At 49.3% G+C, this 19,116-nt stretch overlaps 6 protein-coding genes across 6 annotated transcripts; 4 read left to right on the top strand and 2 right to left on the bottom strand.

Moving 5' to 3' along the window:
- Positions 1 to 232: 232 nt before the first annotated feature.
- N7520_009742 (argonaute/piwi family protein) lies at positions 233 to 3,161 on the top strand (the record flags this gene model as incomplete). Its single annotated transcript, XM_057143676.1, has 3 exons — positions 233 to 359; positions 412 to 527; positions 576 to 3,161. 3 exons carry the CDS (start codon positions 233 to 235, stop codon positions 3,159 to 3,161), a joined length of 2,829 nt encoding a protein of 942 aa, XP_056992964.1.
- Positions 3,162 to 3,920: 759 nt separating this feature from the next.
- Positions 3,921 to 4,319, top strand: N7520_009741 (uncharacterized protein; the record flags this gene model as incomplete). The annotated part of the gene is made up of 1 exon (XM_057143675.1): positions 3,921 to 4,319. The coding sequence occupies one exon, from the start codon at positions 3,921 to 3,923 to the stop codon at positions 4,317 to 4,319; it is 399 nt and encodes a 132-aa protein (XP_056992963.1).
- Positions 4,320 to 11,341: 7,022 nt separating this feature from the next.
- On the bottom strand, positions 11,342 to 11,890 carry N7520_009740 (uncharacterized protein; the record flags this gene model as incomplete). Its single annotated transcript, XM_057143674.1, has 3 exons — positions 11,342 to 11,462; positions 11,516 to 11,699; positions 11,794 to 11,890. The coding sequence occupies 3 exons, from the start codon at positions 11,888 to 11,890 to the stop codon at positions 11,342 to 11,344; spliced, it is 402 nt and encodes a 133-aa protein (XP_056992962.1).
- N7520_009739 (uncharacterized protein) lies at positions 11,891 to 12,935 on the bottom strand (the record flags this gene model as incomplete). Its single annotated transcript, XM_057143673.1, has 6 exons — positions 11,891 to 12,274; positions 12,330 to 12,429; positions 12,479 to 12,522; positions 12,573 to 12,726; positions 12,763 to 12,810; positions 12,865 to 12,935. Coding segments are annotated over 6 exons (801 nt in total), but the record flags the coding sequence as incomplete, so codon positions are not given.
- Positions 12,936 to 14,485: 1,550 nt separating this feature from the next.
- N7520_009738 (xylosidase: arabinofuranosidase) lies at positions 14,486 to 16,284 on the top strand (the record flags this gene model as incomplete). Its single annotated transcript, XM_057143672.1, has 2 exons — positions 14,486 to 16,103; positions 16,166 to 16,284. 2 exons carry the CDS (start codon positions 14,486 to 14,488, stop codon positions 16,282 to 16,284), a joined length of 1,737 nt encoding a protein of 578 aa, XP_056992960.1.
- A 1,595-nt stretch (positions 16,285 to 17,879) lies between these two features.
- On the top strand, positions 17,880 to 18,433 carry N7520_009737 (uncharacterized protein; the record flags this gene model as incomplete). Its single annotated transcript, XM_057143671.1, has 2 exons — positions 17,880 to 18,273; positions 18,324 to 18,433. The coding sequence occupies 2 exons, from the start codon at positions 17,880 to 17,882 to the stop codon at positions 18,431 to 18,433; spliced, it is 504 nt and encodes a 167-aa protein (XP_056992959.1).
- Between the last annotated feature and the right edge of the window lie 683 nt (positions 18,434 to 19,116).

Raw genomic sequence — 19,116 nt, 5'->3', positions numbered from 1 at the left:
CTGATTAAAGATTTCGACCTGTAATTCCAATCAATCAAAGCCCAGTGTAGCCTTTTTTTGACAGGGAAGATGTAGCCAACCGTAAGATGGTGCGTAATAGCCCAGAGAGAAGGATCATCATGTGAGACCCATTTCGCATCTGCAAGGCCAAGCTGTTGTCCCTACCTGTAGACTTCCTTCATCTCTCCATGGGCAAAACTCCTCTATTCATCATTCCCATCTATCAATAACCATGTCTGATAACCCACGTGATCGGGGACGAATCCGAGGTGACCAAGGATACGGTCGCGGCGACCGTCGTGGTGGTTGTGGTGGTGGTCGCGGTCGGGGGGATATGGACCTTACCTTCCGGGAACGCCGTGGAGGATCCCGTGGGACATAAGAAAACAGCGCTGTACCCCAACCGTCCAGGCTATGGCACACTAGGCAAACCTGTTACCTTGTATGCCAACTATATGCCGTTCACGGCGGTTGGCAAGCCGGTCTCCCGCTACCATGTCGCTGTCGGCAAGGAGCAGGGCCGGGAGGTGCCGACCATGAAAGCGCGTCAAATCGTGTGACTCTTGTTGGAAGAGCACTTCGCCAAATATATCAAGAACATTGCCACTGACTATCGATCTACATTGATCTCGTGCATCGATCTGGGGCTGTCGGGTGACAAGAAGTACGATGTGCGGTATAAAGGCGAGAATGAGCTCGATTATCTCGATGAGCCCGAGGTCTACAGCGTGACTGTTGGACCGACGGGCACGCTGGATCCAACAGATCTGATTAATTATGTGTCGTCGAGTAGTGTCAACGGTCCTCTAATGCAGCAAGATCAGATATTGGCGGCGATGAACATTATTATAGGTCACCAGCCAAAGACCGACCGGTCGGTGGTCACGCTCGGCGGTAACAAGCATTATAGCTTTGATGCTGCCACTGCCGAACGCATGTCTCTGGGTGGTGGTCTTGAGGCGTTACGTGGTTTCTTCATCAGTGTGCGTGCCGCCACCGCCCGCGTTTTGCTGAACGTGCAAGTCAAATATCTCGCGTGCTACCAAGAAGGCCCTCTGCCTATGGTGCTTAGAGAATATACGCGTACGAATTCGCGCAACCCCTACCGACTTGAATCTTTTTTGAAGCGCATGCGTGTCCGAACCACTCATATTGTGCGGAAGACGAGCAGCGGCAAGCCTCGTCCTCCTCAAATCAAGAGCATTACCGGGTTAGCATCACCATCCGATGGTCGTTCCGGCACGAATCCGCCCAAGGTGGCTCGTCACGGTGCTGGCCCCTTTGATGTCCAATTTTTTTTGGAAGCCCCTGGGTCGAAACCGCCAGCCGCACAAGCTGCGCAGCATGCTGAGGGCAAGGGGAAGAAGGGGAAGAAGCCCGCCAAGACAGGCCCAGCCCCCGCAGGCCAGTACGTCTCTGTCGGTGATTATTTCAAGCGAGAGTACAAAAGAGACTTGGACCCGAACTTGCCTGTTATCAATGTCGGCAACAGACAATTCCCTGTGTATCTTCCCATGGACGTGTGTGAGGTCGGACCTGGTCAGCCAGTGGGAACCAAGCTCTCCCCTGATCAGACATCTGACATGCTCAAGTTTGCTGTGATGCGACGCAAGCCTGCGCAGAATGCTCAGTCAATTGTTACCAACGGAGTGGGCATGTTAGGTCTTAGCGAGCCGTTGAGCGCCACATTGGCTGCCTTTGGTGTCCGCGTTGATAGCAATCTTCTTACTGTCCAAGGCCGTGTTCTGGTGCCTCCAAAGATCCTCTACGCTAAGCAGAGAGAGATCTCAACCACCGCCGGCTCGTGGAACATGAAATCCATTGAATTCTCTAAGGCAGTGTCGTTGAAGAATTGGACATACATGTACCTCACGACCGACCGCGCCCGTACATACTGGCAAAACGGTGGTCAGATGATGGGATCTCTGCAAAAGTTCACGTCTGTACTCCGCAGCATGGGTATAGATGCCGAGTTACCCAAGGAAGGCCAACGTCTCGCCCTTAATGGTAGGAATGATGCCGAGGTCATCGAGAAGTCCGTTCGCGAGCTGCAAGGTCGTTACAAGCCTTCCATGATCCTGGGTATCTTCCACACCAAGGATACCACCCTTTACAACACGGTCAAGCAGGTCTGCGATGTACGTTGTGGTGTCCGCAATGTGAATATGCAAGCTGAGAAGCTCGCCCAGGGACAGGACCAGTACTGTGCCAACGTTGGTCTGAAGATCAACCTGAAGCTCGGCGGAGGAAATCAAACGCTCAGAAACTCCGACCTTGGTCTATTTGGAAACGGCAAAACGATGCTCGTCGGCATTGACGTTACCCACCCCTCGCCTGGCTCAGTAGGCATCGCGCCTAGTGTTGCAGCAATCGTCGCATCCGTTGATTCCGCGCTCGCACAGTGGCCGGCCGAATTTCGCATCCAGGAGAAACGCCAAGAAATGGTTCAAGATCTCGACGCCCTTATGCAGTCACGTCTCAAACTGTGGGCCAAATTCAATAAAAACAAGTACCCAGAAAACATTGTCGTCTATCGCGACGGTGTCTCCGAAGGCCAGTACGACCTTGTCATCGAAAAGGAACTGCCACTCCTTAAGTGCGCCTGCGAAGCCGTTTACCCAGCTTCTGACACCAAGCGCGGTCTCCCAGCTATGTCCATCATCATTGTCGGCAAGCGCCACAACACCCGCTTCTACCCGACCACCAATGCCGACGCTGATCGCTCTGCGAACCCAATGCCGGGTACCGTCGTTGACCGTGGTGTCTCCGAGTCCAAGCACTGGGACTTCTTCCTGCAGGCACACTCCGCACTGCAGGGAACTGCCCGCCCGGCCCATTACTTCACTGTCTGGGATGAGATTTTCTCTCCCCAGCACCCGGGTGGCAGTGGAGCCAGAGGCGCAGCCGATCTTCTTCAGGATCTGACTCATAAGATGTGCTACCTCTTCGGTCGCGCAACGAAGGCTGTCAGCGTCTGCCCACCTGCGTACTATGCGGATTTGGTCTGTACGCGTGCGCGGTGCTACCTCAGTGACCTCTTTGATCCTAGTATGGCTTCGACACCTGCGGCAAGTGTTGCTGGGACCGAGGGCCGCGGACAGCCTGATTTTGAGAATGCCATTGTTCATTCTCATGTGAAGGACACTATGTTCTACATCTGATGACTATGTAATTTGGTTACTTCAGCTTTGGATTGATCCATGTGGCATTGGTAATTTGGCAGAAACTGGCGATTGGCTTTCGATAATTTGGCAAATTGACTTGCTTGGTGGATTATGTTGCTTTGAAACGACCTTTACGAGACGAATTCAATATACTTCCAGTATAGTGGCAATTGAGATGGTGGCCCTTGCATATTGCTTCACCGCAGTCTTGCTTCTGGTTACCTGGCCTGCTTTGTCATATTGTTATCTCAATTGGGGCCACGAGAAGATTACTATGAAAAAAAAGTCGGGATTTGACTGATAGCATTGTATTCATTCTTGCGCTCGAATTTAACTACGGTCTGCCTCCACAAATAATCACTGCCCAATGAGCTGATCCGACTGGGGGCAGACTATATTAATACCAGGGAGTCTTGGCGCCTGATACGGATTTTTTATGGAATGAAAATATATCTATTGCAGATACTGTCGTGATTAAGGTGAGAACCAAGGAGACAGCCGTTCAAGGGGTAATACACTATCTGATGTTCATTTATTCGCAGGATCCTCCGCTAATGCTTTAAATTTGAAGATTCCCGAGTTAGTCTTGATGAGCCCACTCGCCTAGCAACTCGCGGAAGAACAGGATACAGCCATCTCCCACGCGCTCTTTATAATCACTCGGCAGCGAACTCTGTGGCTTCTTTTGCGGTTAGCCTAGAAGAGTTCTCATGTGATTTCGCAGACGTAGATACCCAGAGCAAATTTCCATTGAACATGAAAAAGAGAGCTGCCGAAGATTCACGTGGCGCACAAAAGCGAGATCGACCCTCGAATGCCATTCCCCTAGGCTCCGATTACCTACAGATGGCGACAAATGAGACGCGTTCAAAGCGAACTTCAAACGCGTCGGCTATCAGTACCGGACTGATCCATGACACGGTCCACTATCTACAGACGGTCACAACCCTTATCACTAAACCAAATATAGTTTCAACGGGGGTTTGGGCAGCATTGCAATTGGCGACGCAGCTGCTACAGCATACAAACGAAGAGATTGTGGCAGCGGTCGCCGCAGACCCCAATGCTGTGATACATGGCATTCCCGCGCAGGTGCAGCAGGAAACAAAGTGTAAGAGGTGCGCTGCTGAGGATGATGAACATTTATACGATTGACGCGCTCATCATATCGAGACTGTATCAAGAGGGATTGCCGTCGAGTCTCGGGATTTGCAAAGCCGTATGTCAGCCTGAGCGGGCAGGACTGAAGCAGGCTGCTCTCATCTCAGAGCGCCGTGATAGAACTCTTACGGTGGGCTGTTGATCCTTCATTGCCAGAACTGGCCCAGATAATCGTTGAAGGAGAGCGTCGAGTCGAGTCTCGTGTAGCTAAACAATATAGTCGTGATCCAAGCCATAGTAACCAAGAAACAATCGAAAAGACCAGTAATTCATTTCTTCAATTCTGACAAAACCTCAACTTAATAATATATGGACGAGTGAGGTCTCAAACATTGTAATAGTACACAAAGGTATGGGGGGGGGGTTTATGGATAGTGACGGGGTGAGGGGATCGGTCATTGATTCTGTAGTGATTAAACAGCGGAGAAGCTTCAACGGTCAGATCTGTTGTGATATAAGGCTGGTGCAGATCAGGAACCAAGCCGAACCACCGGAATTAATCCCGAAGTATGTATACGAAGAACCAAGTTGATTTCCAATCAACTTGATCTTCTCGTTGTATATATAGCCTTATTCTTCCCTCTCAAATAAAAACAAGACAATTCACACCTCTGAACTACAACAGGTTATGAGCCCGGAAGCAAAATCTCGGGTGCCATCTCTACTCATCCGAAAATTATCTTAACCATCGTGATTATATATCTACCCCGCTTTCGCAGTCATCACTATGTCTGCTCTGGTTCACGACTCTCCGGACCGAGCCGTCACGGCCATCGAGCCTCTGACAGGAAGCGATAATTACGCAACCTGGAAACGTCTTATGACCTCCTACCTCAAAGCCAGGCAGGTCTGGGATGTTGTGTCGGGCGACCTCCAGCGTCCTGACTGCTTGTTCAAGTACGCCAAGCCTATTACGGCAGACATTCATCCTTTGGTGGAACCGCACCTCGCGGGGGCGGTGAGACAGCGCGCCATTGAGGCGCGCCTCGAAGTGGAGGTCCAGGCATTCGAGCGCCACCGTGAATGGTCGCGCCGCGAAGCTGAGGCCTACCACACCATTTTCCGGTATCTGTCCCCCCACATTAGCATTCATGTTGCGGGACTTGAGACGTCTCGCGACCTCTGGAATGAACTCGAAGAACGGTACCGGCGAATGGAACTGGCCACGTTCTGCGAGTTGTTTGCGCAGCTTCGTGAAACCACTGGCGAGCGCTGCGGCAGTGCCCGCGAATTTGTCGATCGGGTACGGTTGCTCGTACATCGATTGAATGCTATCGTGCCCGGATCCATTGGCGATCGAACGCACATTGCGATCTTACTGACGCAGATCGGACCGGAATACATTCTAGTTGTGGATGCCATTCAGAATGACAAGGATCCGGTGAATCCGACCACGATCGGAAATCGTCTGTCTAATGCTGAGCTGACGGTTCGGAGAAAAGAAGCTCCAACACCCTTGCAGGCAGCATCTGGCCCGTCTGTCAATACGGTGCAGCAGACTGCCAAGAAATGCAACTATTGTAAAAAGCGCGGCCATGTGGTCGCGCAGTGCTGGAAGAAACAGCGAGAAGGACAGTCGTCTAGGGACCATGCCCTGAAGGCTGAGAGGAGTGTTTCCGGCTCACCAAGAACTAACTTACAAAAGATACCATCAAGCCAGGTGGAAGATTGGCAGGGCCCGCCGACTTCCAAGAGACCGAGGATCAATATCGTGAGGGCGAGGGTGACGACCCTTTATACCCACGCACCGCAACCCCGGTGGATCCTGGACTCGGCCGCCACCAGCCACATCTGCTGGGACCGGAGCTGCTTCAGCAGTCTGCGGCCCCACCGCGAGATGTTGGACACGGCGGGCGATCCAGTGGAAGCCGAAGGGATTGGTACGGTGAAGCTCACGCTCCGGGGGAAGTTCAACCAGCCCCTGGTGCTGAAGAACGTGTACTTTGCGCCACGCGTCGGGATGAACCTGATCAGCGTGCCGAAGCTGTTGCGAGACCGCTACTCGGTGGTGGCGCACCCACAGAACGTCTTTGTGCAACGCCGAGGACGAACCGTGGGGACCGCCTACCACGCGGAGGAGGATCTACTGATCCTGCGGTGCCATGTGAGCAAGAGATCTCGAGAGCGAGTCCAACTGGCGAGGGCGCCGACGACCCATGACCATGCAGATTCCCTGGAACCGCAGGCGGTGGCCATGGACGTTGACGATCCTCGGGAGTCAAGTGGCGTAGAATGTACAGCGCCAACCTCTGAACTCGGTGGTGAAGCTGTGATACTCGAAGAAGATGTGTGCACAGGAGTGGACCAGGCCTCCGAAGCGTTGTGGCACGCTCAGATGGGACATCTGAACCGGGGCGACTTGAGGGTGGTCCTTCGGCAGACCGGCACTCCGTACCGACCGCTGACGCAGGCGCAGCTGCTGGCAACGCCGCAGTGTCCGGCGTGCATGTCGGGTAAGCAGCATCAGAAGAGGAACTCCCGCGCAAGACGGCCACGTCTGCATTCAACGAGAATTTTCGAATTGATCCATTCGGACATCATGGAGATGCCGATTGCCAAAGATGGCTCCAGGTACGTGATCACCTTTACTGATGACTATTCTCGTGGCTCGTGGGCCTATGCCATGAGATGGAAGCATGAAGCGCTCCCGAAGTTCCAACATTTTGAGGCCTGGGTGCACCGACAGTTCGGCGCCCAGATCAGAAGATTCCTCACCGATAATGGGAGAGAGTATCTGCCAATTGGAACACATCTCGAATCCCAGGGAGTTGAGTTCGACACCTCGCCGCCATACTGCAAAGGGCAGAATGGGCTGGCCGAACGCACTAATCGTACTATCCGGGAGCGGATCAACACGCTCCTGTCCGATGCGAACCTTTCTCCTTCCTGGTGGATCGAGCTTGTAGACACAGTGGTCTACTTGAAGCTGCGTGCACCAGCATCGATCTTACGGAAGAAGACACCGTTTGAAATTCTATACGGGGAACCGCCCTCGCTCTTGCATCTGCGACGGATCGGCTCCCGTGCATGGGTCTTGATCCCCAAAGAGCATCGAGCCAAACTCGGACCAAGATCATCCGAGTGCCGACTGCTAGGCTATTGTGAACCGAATCAGTACAAGCTCTATGAAATCCATTCAGGAAAGACAGTCTTTTCCCGTGATGTCGAGTTCGATGAGAGGACCCCAGTGGCGCCACTCATCGAGGGGGAAACAGGCAACGACCTCCCGGACAATGCTCCTCCATCACCTGTCTTTTCATCAATGCCAGGTCCAGCCAGCGGGCTGCCAACACCACCTGCATCGCCATTACCTCCGCCGAAGGAGCGAGAGAAAACGCCATCTGAGCGTGAGGAGGAGACACCTCCAGTGGTCAATCCAAGCCAACAAGGCACTGACCTGACATCGGATCTTGGATATTCGATTTTTGGTCGCAGAAGAAGACCATCACGGCGTCTCCTGGAATCACTCGGCAAGGTGTACTCTGCCGGCGCATTGAATCCCGCACCGGCCAGACAAGTCGACCCGGCGACCTTTCGCGAAGCTGTATCAGGCCCAGACCAGCTGGACTGGTGGGCCGCCATCCAGAAAGAATATGCGTCGCTTCTCGAACACGGAACATGGGAAAAGGTTCGGCGGGAGGACGTCCCAGCCGGAAATCATGTGATTGGCTGCAAATGGGTCTTCAAGACCAAGGCCAACGGAACGCGCAAAGCGCGATTGGTTATCAAAGGCTACCGGCAGAAACATGGCATCGACTATCACGAAACGTTTGCTGCTGTGTCCAGGATGGACTCGGTCCGCTGCATCGTCGCCAGCGCCGTGTTGCGCGGATGGAAACTCCACCAATTCGACGCGGTCACCGCATTTCTCCATGGAGACGTCGATTCGTCTATCTATATGGAGTTACCTGAAGGTTTCGAAAAGCCAGGATACGTATGCCGACTGCGCCGCTCACTATACGGACTGAAGCAGGCTCCGCGGATTTGGTACCAATGCGTCCACCGCGTTCTGGCTTCTCATGGCTTCACTATGGCCCAATCGGACAATTGTGTGTTCTACAAACCGGATTGCGTCGTTTGTGTCTATGTCGATGACTTTCTTGTTGCTGCGACAAACACGCACGAAATCGAACAAGTGCAACGAGCCTTGCAAACAGAGTTCCGACTGAACGATCTGGGCACCCCTCGATCATTCCTCGGGATCCAGTTCGACTATGATGTCGATGGGTCCGTATCTATTCACCAACACCAGTACATCCAGAAGGTGCTCTCCGACTTTGGCATGGAGACTTGTCAGCCGAAGTCTACGCCGATGAATCCCAAGCAAATCTTGAATCATCGTCCAGAGGAGGAACCTCCGGACGAGGAAGCAAAAGCTCGTTATGCGACTGCCATCGGTTCGTTAATGTATCTAATGGTTGGCACGCGACCAGATATTGCATTTGCGCTGGGCATGTTGAGTCGCTTCACGTCTCAGCCGCAATCGCAACACCAAGTCGCTCTGCAGCGATTGCTTCGCTACATCAAAGCCACGCAATCTCATCGCATTACTTACCGCAGTGGGCAGTTGATCGGGTACACGGACGCCGACTTTGGGGGCTCCGTCGTCACTGACGGTGCATACTCAACGTCTGGCTATGTTTTCCAACTTGCAGGTGCGCCAGTTTCCTGGTCATCCAAGAGACAGGGGGAAGTGGCCACGTCTACAACTCATGCCGAATACATCGGACAGTACAATGCCATTCTGCATCTCCAGTGGCTCCGCACCTTTCTGGCTGAAACGCAACTGTATCGGTCTCCGGTCACTAACATTATGGCTGACAACCAGTCCGCCATCGCTCTCTCTCGCAACCCTGAATTCCACAAACGCACGAAGCATTTCAATGTAAAATTTCACTATCAGCGAGCCGTGCTGGATACAGGCGAGATTGGGCTTCAATATATTCCAACTGGGGAACAGGCCGCGGACGGTCTCACCAAGCCATTGGGACCTACGGCCTTTGCCAGATTTTGTAGTCTCTTAGGAGTCGATGCTCCAGAGGTTTCGAGACAAAACGCGTGACAGCGCAGGCGCTCTTTCCACTTATTTTCCCACGAAGGTTTTTCAGTGGTTTTACCGAGGCCTGACTGCTCTGCGCCATTCCAGAATCGCCCTGCCAGCAAAGCGATCCTGAGGGGGAATGTTGTGATATAAGGCTGGTGCAGATCAGGAACCAAGCCGAACCACCGGAATTAATCCCGAAGTATGTATACGAAGAACCAAGTTGATTTCCAATCAACTTGATCTTCTCGTTGTATATATAGCCTTATTCTTCCCTCTCAAATAATAAATAAGACAATTCACACCTCTGAACTACAACACTTCTGACCTTGGCCCTCTTTTTCTGGCATTCTGTGCAGGCAAAAGAAACGTTGCATCGCTGTCTGATTGACAAGCCCGGCTCAGGAAGTTGGATTTTGGATCCCCTGCTCGCGGGCAGGAGCTTGCGCAGGGTTCTGTTCTTCGGCATTGAGATGGTGGATCAAAAATGCGGCTTTGCGAAGTCCTGAGGGAAAGAAAATTTCACCTACAGGAGAGAAATGCCTAGCAAGACCATTGAGGATCTCAGACTCTCAGGGGCAAATTTCAGGCTTTATTTTTTAATTTCTGCCCATGTCCGCAGTTCTTTGTTTGCTACATATAGAATAATCCATAGCAAACAAAGAAAGCAGCAAGATGACCCACTTCGGCTTACAAGCCGTGTTCCGATTGGAAGAGAGTGCTGCCCCCCCCCCCCTCAAAATTGACTGGATTTCTTGGAATTATGCTGGTTGGTTCAGATACGAATGATATTCATGCGCGCTTCGAGAGAGACCCATGAAGAAAGAGTTGCACAATGGATGCATCTTCAATTCATTACCACCAAGGCAGCGATAAAAAGTGTGCTGGAACAAGGTTGACTGATTTTGGCGGTCGATCTAGCGCGGGAACCCGTCGAAGTTACCCCCACCAGATTTTCCAGCAAGCTGGACGATCAAGCGATCTCAGAAATTGATCGGTGACTTCTTGGCCTGTAGTCAATGTACTACTATGTAGAAAAATAATTATTCTGGCTCAGGGAATGAAGAATCTGGGAGAATCTGTGATAAAAAATCGGAAAATCAGGAGTGTAAGAGCGAGCCAGGCTATTTGACCATTCATCCATGGTATGGTTGCAGTACTCTTTGTTTGCTAGACAAAGAACCACCGATAGCAAACATAGTAGTCATCGGACCGACTTCAGGGACTCAACTCGAGCTACTGAGCAACGTGACCAATCTTTGGGTCTGATTGTCCATCACATGGATAGCCTGCTAATCGGATCACTGCATCAAAATCAATCAAATCTCGAATGTGAATGTGCTTTTATTCGAGTTTACAGAACTGGCAGGTTCATAAAGACAATTTTTCAAGGCTGTAGAGTTTTTCAAGGTTGTAGAAAGATCTACAGATTATATTTAACCTTCAACTATATTATGTATCCTGCAAGCATTATGACGTCTTAAAGCCATAGCGTTTCTTAACAGTAAAAGTAATTACTGCATTATTCAAATCACCGCCCGCTAGACAACCGTAAATGAACCAAAAGAAGCGCTTATTTACTAGTCAGTTTGAAGCTCCACACATTCGGTCATTGTTCTTAAGCTAAGAGGGCCATCTCACAAGCTATATATTGCCACGCATTAGGCATGTTCACGTAGTTTTCATCCTTTAGCGAGAATTATAACTTACACCCTATCAGTTTCTATCTATTAGCCCTGCCTGCGCGGCTAAAATCCTTTATCGAGGGGAACAATCATATAATCTATCGATTGTAACTCGTCAGCCAGAATCAAATATTTTTGATCTTCAATGAGGCAATTTCCGACTCACAAGCTATCGACTATAACTGATCAGTCCTACCCACGCGTTTATTGCCCGTCGGTGAGGCTGTCCATTTTATTGAGTCAACAATCAAGGGGGTGTTCAGCCTATTTTACATTTTCTGAGCAGGGATTCAATCGTTTAGGCCTTGTTGAGTGGTAACTGTAAAGCATTCCATTCTCTCATCACCAAGCCATCGGTTGATAGTCTCTTTCATTTCCGCTTCTTTGTGATAATCGAGTACTTCGGCGTGCCTGAATTATCATCAGTACTGCAATATCACGCACATACTGTCTTTCGGACGTACAATCTGCTTTTCCAGGTATCAATTGAATAATTTGCTCGATCGAATGCCCAATCAATTCTCCTGTCAGCCTCTGGTTCATCTGTTGGATCTTGATAAGGGGCTAGAAATGCGCAAGCTAGAGCTCCAGACGCTGACACTCGGCCTTGTGGATCAAATATGATCATTTTCTCTAGTAGATTAATGGCTAACATAATTAGAAATAGGTTCATAGAAGAGAAGGAATGGTCGGGATAGGGCAAAGTATACCTTTTGGATCCGCGCTCGGAATGATATCGGACAGCAGTTTGCCTTGGCTTTTCGGGAGTGACTGAAAGAATTGAATTCCCTGTAATATATATATAAGATTAGCGGAGATGAATCTTGCATATTTGCCATCTATAAACTGGGGGCTGAGTTTGTACACACGTCTTCGTTGGCCATTTTTCTTATAGTGCTTTTCGATGGTGTACCCAATAAATTCGTAATCATATGGAACTGTTGAATATAGTTTTGACCAGGAAGAAGAGCCTTCCCCAAGAGCAACTCAGCAAGTATACAACCAGCACCCCAAATATCAACGTGCTGGTCATACTTATACCACGAGAGTATGGCTTCTGGCGCCCTGTAGTATTGGGCGGGAACGCTAGTCATCCAAAGTTCTTGAGCTTGGGTGTGCGCAAAGTTGCAGATCTTAAGGTCGCAATTCTCGGTCACCGAAATGTTGCTTGGTTGCAGGTCGCGGTGGACCACACCCGCTGAATGTATGTATTTAAGCCCGCGCTGAATGTATAATTATCAGCGACGCAATGGTATTGATAGAAGGCAGGACCATTACCATTATCTGATATAGGAAGTACTGGACAAATTCGCCTTCAATCGACCTTGTCCTCATAATTGTTAGAAGGTTAACCTCCATCAGCTCCATGGTGATGTAACTGTAATTATCAGCCTGTTAGCCCGAGAGGTCGTTTCAAAACAGCGTACATGTCTTCTGAGGGAGAAATATAAAGATCAACCAGGCTCAGCACCTAATCTATTAGTAAGAGTCATGAATTCTAATTTTTATTGCACGACGAACATTTTCATGCTTCAAATGTCTCAAGGTTTTAATCTCCCTGAACATATCCTTTGCCATAGTCGCGGTAGCGAATGGGTTATAAAACTTTCTTATCGCGACGGTTTGCTGACATAGTTGGTCCCTAGCAGAGCTTGTGCCACATATCGTCAGTCTTCTGTTTGGTCATTTTGACAGATAAGATACCAACCACACGAGGCCGAAGACGCCACTACCCTGCAGAGGCTCCAATGAAGAATACCTAATTGATATTAATATCAGTCGTCTTCTCTCCTAGGGACGGAGCAGTCCATACCTTGTTGTCGTCTCAAACCCCTTTTGGGGCTTGGTTCCGTACGAAATGTGCCATAATAAAGAAAATACCGTCTATGAAAGAGATGGAAAGGAAATTATGTTGGCATCAAACTACTAGACTTTTTGAACCTGAACAGCTACCCCTGTTCCAGGTTTTTGATACTCAGTGGCAAGCTCGATCCTATTGGAGGAAATTTTCCCGCTGGTCCAGGGTTGCCTGGTAAAAATGCTGAAAGTATTAAAGTGTATAGTAATGTACAGTAACCCATACTTAAGATAACCTCCCCTCTTTTGTTGGCTCTAAAACAAGAAAACCTGCCAAACGGTCGTTCGTTCAAACTCCCAACCTCCGAACTGCAGTCACCCTAGCCACTAACAAAATGGCAAGATACATCGATTTCTGGCCACAAAAGAGAAGTATTCATATAGCCAGGAAAGACTCACTACGAGGCAAATGGCAAAGGTAGCGCAGTGTAGTGAGCGCTCAATGCCGCCGTATTCACCGATCCCCTTCGAGGAATATGTGAAATCCGCGACACAGTCGAGAAATGTCGGAAGCAATACCAGTGAAGCCATGACAAATCCAAAACTTAGAGAGACTGGAGGGTAGTGATATATGACCAGATTAGGAAGAACATGCACCCTTTCTGTCGATTTTATACGCTCTAAAGCAAGACATTGTGGTACGACTATTTGGTAAGTGGACCTATGTGAAAAAATTCCCATAGGCGTTCTAGATGAGACGAGCATCGCGCTTGGTGAGCCGGAAAGTGGGAAGGTGTGCAAAGAACTGACAGCATTTCGCTGTTCGCGTTACTGTCCTCGGGCGGGCCCTCCCAATTCTCGTATATAGGAGATCAGCAACTTCAATATATCTAGTTACTTAGTCCCACATACAGTATCTTCGCATGGACTCAACCCGTTGTATTCTTAGCAAGTTCCATCTGTGGCCGCTCAAACAGCTCGTGGATCTCTTTATTGGGTAAGCATTTTGACGGTTGCTCTGCTCGAATTACCTGGTGTGTTTTGGGGTCGCAGTCAGTAATGCATACTTGTGGAGTCTCACCGAAGGGCGGGTAATCTAACAAGATATTAATGGGATGTATGACTTGTCGTCTAGGGGTAAACCTGAGGAACAAAAGTCCAAGTCGGAACATCGGGGTGGCGTCAAGCGCTTGAGGATTGACCTAAGCTACCTCTTGGAAGTGTGGGGGGTGGGGGCGGGGCCCCCGCTCGGGATGGGCCATAGCTCATTGCACGGCCCACTCATTCACAAGATTTGAGCCGTTTGGATTATATTATAAGCCTAGACAACATTCCATTACCCCATCTTTTCAATAGCGTATCTCCCAGCCCCCCCCCCCCCCCCCCGCCTTTCCCCATATTATTGAAGTGGAGGGGTCTAATATCCAACCACTTTTGTCGAGTCTGCTTGTTGCCGGATACGGAGTAATAGGTTGATCGTCCACATATCCGACGTTCTTCCGCTTAAGGAGTTAGCCATTTTCATAAAAGAAGTATAAGTAGAGTAGCTGATCCTGTGACCTTTGGAAAGACAGATCGTTTACCATAAGCCTTGATTCCATCATAACTGGCCTCTCTATGAACAAACGCTTTCAGCCATGGGGACTCTCACAGGACTCCTATTCCTTATAGCTGCCTTGGCAACCCACGGTCTAGCTCAATATTTCAACAAGACATTCCACAATCCTATTCTGCCTGGCTGGAATTCAGACCCCAGCTGCACTTTCATTCACGAGTGGGACGACACGTTCTTCTGCACAACCTCTTCGTTCATGTCTGTGCCGGGGGCCCCAATCTATGCCAGCAAAGATCTCGTCAACTGGAGATTAGTGAGCCATGCCTTCACCAGAGAAGAGCAGCTGCCAGAACTAGCGACAAATCCGACACAGCTAGGAGGCATTTGGGCTTCCACCCTTCGTTTCAACGAGGGCACGCTTTACTTGATCACGGCCTATTTGTCATGGGCTGATGACAATCCTCGCGGTGGGCAGACAATCTCAAAGATCAAGATCTTTAGAACGACTGATCCATACAATGACGCCACTTGGTCCAACGCCCTCGAGATCGAAAATCACGCGAACATGATTGACCCAGATCTTTTCTGGGATACTGGAAAGGCTTACATGCTCCAGGCGGAGGACTACCTTAGCGAGATCGACATTAACACTGGCAAAGCGACCGAGGCTGTCAAGGTGTGGAACGGTACTGGAGGCTTTTCGCCTGAAGGGCCACACTTTTACCACAAAGATGGCTACTATTACATTATGCAAGCTGAGGGAGGCACGGAGAGCAATCACTCGGAAGTCATTGCTCGCTCCAAGTCCCTCGCTGGTCCTTATACGGCGTTTAAAAGCAACCCGATCCTCACAAACAGGGCCACGAACCAGTATTTCCAGGATGTGGGACACGCAGATCTTTTCCAAGATGCATCGGGCAATTGGTGGGGTGTCGCGCTAGCGGTCCGAGGTGGCTCGTCGGATATCATTCCTATGAACCGCGAGACAGTGCTATTCGCGGCGACGTGGGACAAGGGCGAGTGGCCAATTCTTGAACCCGTGCGGGGGAATATGTCTGGACGTCTACCCCCCAGGAACCGCGATATCGCTGGCAACGGCCACTGGGTTGGTGATCCAGATATTGTCGATTTCCCGCATGGCTCCTCCATGCCACAACACTTTATCTACTGGCGTCGACGGGATGATACCTTGTTCACTATCTCGCCAAAATCTCGTCCTAATTCACTACAAGTATCGCCATCCAATATAAATCTTACGGGCTTCACTGGATATGACGTCGCAAAGAACAGCCTTGCCTTTGTCGCGCGCAAACAGTCAGCGACGCTCTTCAATTACACCGTTGACCTGTCCTTCAACCCCAAGGTCAGAGAGGAAGAAGCTGGAATTTCCCTGTTTTTGAACCAGTTCCAACACATGGACTTGGGCATTGTGAACCTCGCAAGAAGTGGCGCAAAAGGTCTCTTACCACACATCAGATTCAGGGTTGAGGCGAGCGGTAAGCCTGACACTAAAGTGCCCGAGACAGTCATCTTGCCCGTACCCAAGGACTGGCTCCCGCAGCCCATCCGGCTATATATCTCTGCAATCAGCGACACCCAGTATGTATTTGGTGTAAGCCCAGCAAATAGGCCCGACGAGTATATGCGGATCACTTCTGTGAGTGGGGAAATTGTTACCGGTGGCTTGAGCCCTTTTACAGGTAACTTTATCCCGTTATGGCATGGTATAGACACCGCAGGCACTAACATTATCCATATCCAGGTTCACTGCTCGGTGTATACGCCACAAACAACGGGGGTGAAGGCAGAACCGCAGCCTTCTTCAGCCGCTGGAGATATCTGCCTGTGGCGCAGCAAATTGACTATGATACTTACATCTAAGAAGGGAGAGAAAAACGGACTAGTGAGGTGAACAGATTTTCAAGGGTCCGCCCTCTGCAGTGAAGCGAGTAAGGGGAGAAAACTTGACGGATTGCTAACGGCCGCTAGTTTGCTTGGTTTGCATGGCGTCTTCAAGTCGTCCCTGTCTACGAAGTACAGAGACTTGTATCGGTACAAATGAGGTACAAAATCAGGTACCATTACTACGTATAGACATAACATGTAATATACGCGATTCCATATTGGGCTTATAATATCACGTGACTAGGGTTCAGTGTCGGAACAATAGATCATGTAATCAACTTTATTAGTCAGCGTACCACATGTTAAACTGCTGTGGTGGAGACTAGAGAATACCAGACAAGTACACATACGTGACCCATACCATTGGTACATGCTTTTCGACCCTGATTACGTGTTCAGAGATTCAGGAAAGTAACTCCCTGTTTCCAGATATGGAAGGCAATAACGGGCGGCACTGTATCGCCTTATTGTACGTAGTGTGTGGTTGACCTTGAAATAATTTGAACCGGGAGCTGTTTGATGATGTATTACACTTGTGTTAAGAGGAGACGGTGTAGACTTCTCACTGGTCATAATATGGAGTGGTCACTAGGGAGATGAATGCCACGAATGTGAGTTCGATGTCAAAGTGTTTGTAGTTCAGATATGTGAACGTGCATTTATTCGTAAGGAGACGTGCGGCTATATATACAGTATAATAAGAAAATCAAGCTGATGCCCAAACTAATTCTTCGTAAAGTTTTTTCGGAATTAATGACGATGCTTCGGCTTGCTTCCTGATTTTTCCAGCCGTATGTCACAACAGTATTTTCCGTCAATATGGACTTTAGAAAGGCTGTTGGCCTGTGAAAGAAAATAAATCATGCAGGTGGGGTCTTCCGCCAAGTCGGACAAACATGTGCGCGAGGGGCGACCCACCGCCTGTTGTGCGACTTACCTCCCGTTTGTCAACGCCTCCACACTCACCATTAAGAGTCTTCTCATCAGCGCATTGACACTGTTGTTGAGATAGGTAGTTGTAATATTCTTGTTGAGGTTTCTATCAAAAGTGGGAAACCCATCTATTTAAATGTACATCGCTAGTCTCGCCACATAAGCTTTGACCACCGTGATACTCAACAGCTTCAACAGGTAGCTTCAACAGGCAGCTTCAACAGGCAAGATCAACATACGAACATTGCTCTAACCACATTAGATTTCATCCAGATTGTGCAATTTGAGCAATGCTCAATATTTGATGATCATTGTTGCTCGGGAGCGACGCTTAATTCGAAAACAAAAAAAGGTAAAAGAAAAAAGAAACAAAAGACAAAAGACCTCAGATTTCTGAGGATCAGAAACTTGAGGATCAGAAACTGGTGAAAGTCTGTGATACAAAGCGCTTCTCAGGTGCAGAATCCTCAATATGGCTCATCAAACCAATCCATGGAACAGACTCTGACTCGAAAAAGTTTGACCAACTTCGCCAGTGAATGATACTCTTGACTAAGTCTAGCGAGTATTTAAAACTCAGCTTACTCCCCTCAACAAAAACTCACGACCGTCCCGTGAGCATCATTTTAAATTTCACAATGTCCCCACGTGGAATTCTGAGCTGGTCAGTCCAAGAAGAAGAGAACCTCCTGCGATGGTTAGATGAAAATCGTTCATTGCCGTGGAAAGATCTTCCAGGCGCATACAGAGAAAGGTTCGGCGTGGATCGAAGCGTTGAATCCTTACGAGGCAAAAAGTACCATATTCTGCGGAAGAATGGTCGCACGACTGCGCGATCTCCAAGACGTCAAAGTCACCGTAAACGACGAGAGCCCCGCCGTCGCTCGACAGAACAGACGGTCATACATTCAGACGCTTCAGCCGATGCGGCAACCCGGAGCAACATCGATCTGTGGTTTCAGACAATTATTGTGTCTGAATCTGATTCTGCTGATAGTAGCGAATCAACGCTGACACGAGGCTCGATTTCAGGTATGGACCCTCTCAAGCTGCCTTGACGTGAATGCTAACTCTTTCTTCAGATCGCTTGATGCCGGCGCTTAGAAATTACCGACCCAAGAAATTACGATCGTCGTCATGGATCTGGGAGTATGTACATCGGATGTGTGCCACTGGGAGAATGGACCTCTAAGGCGTGGTATATGAACATATTGTGAGATACCGCAGACATACAAAAAAGTACGATGAAATTGGTTAAATTTTTTTGCTACCACGCACTAAAAACAGTATTTACGACATGAGCCTATTTCAAATCCCCAGATGGCTTATTTGGTGTCTTGATTATTCACAGCACCACGGTTATAGTGCGAATAAAAAGGGATGCGGTAGTCTTGCATTATTTAGTGTTAGACCGGTACAACAGATTTGCAAAGGTTCATTCAGCGGGCTATACCTGCCAAGATTCAATAGTGGCTTTCCCCTTCGCCTCTCGCCATTCATCCCGTGGAATTTATTCTTGCTATCCTGCTTAATCTGTTTGATATTGATGATGCTCGTAAAAAGATTGTATCCTTAGTCAACGGAGTTTTGGTAGTCGTGAAAGCGGGGATCTTGTAAAAAGCTTTGGCAACATCTATTCACTATTCATGGTTTGTAGAATCCTTGACCGGTAAGAGAAACTGTAAGGCTTCCCACACTTCTCATGCAAGCTCTCAAGGCCAACTTTCGAGAGTGGTCACGTTGGGGTACAATTTGTCCTCATGTGCAGGCCACCGACCCAAGCGGGTCAGAAAAGACTGGCCGTGAGACCTCAGTCGATGATTGCGCAGATCACTGAGCTGAAGCCAAACATCAATGATCCTGGGAGTGAGCTTG

Source organism: Penicillium odoratum, assembly GCF_028828045.1.
Source record: "Penicillium odoratum strain IBT 22623 chromosome Unknown utg000006l_segment0_segment0, whole genome shotgun sequence".
In the NCBI taxonomy this organism is placed as follows: Eukaryota; Fungi; Ascomycota; class Eurotiomycetes; order Eurotiales; family Aspergillaceae; genus Penicillium; species Penicillium odoratum.
Note: the sequence above shows the minus strand (reverse complement) of the source record. Positions and strands in the feature narration are given on the sequence as shown.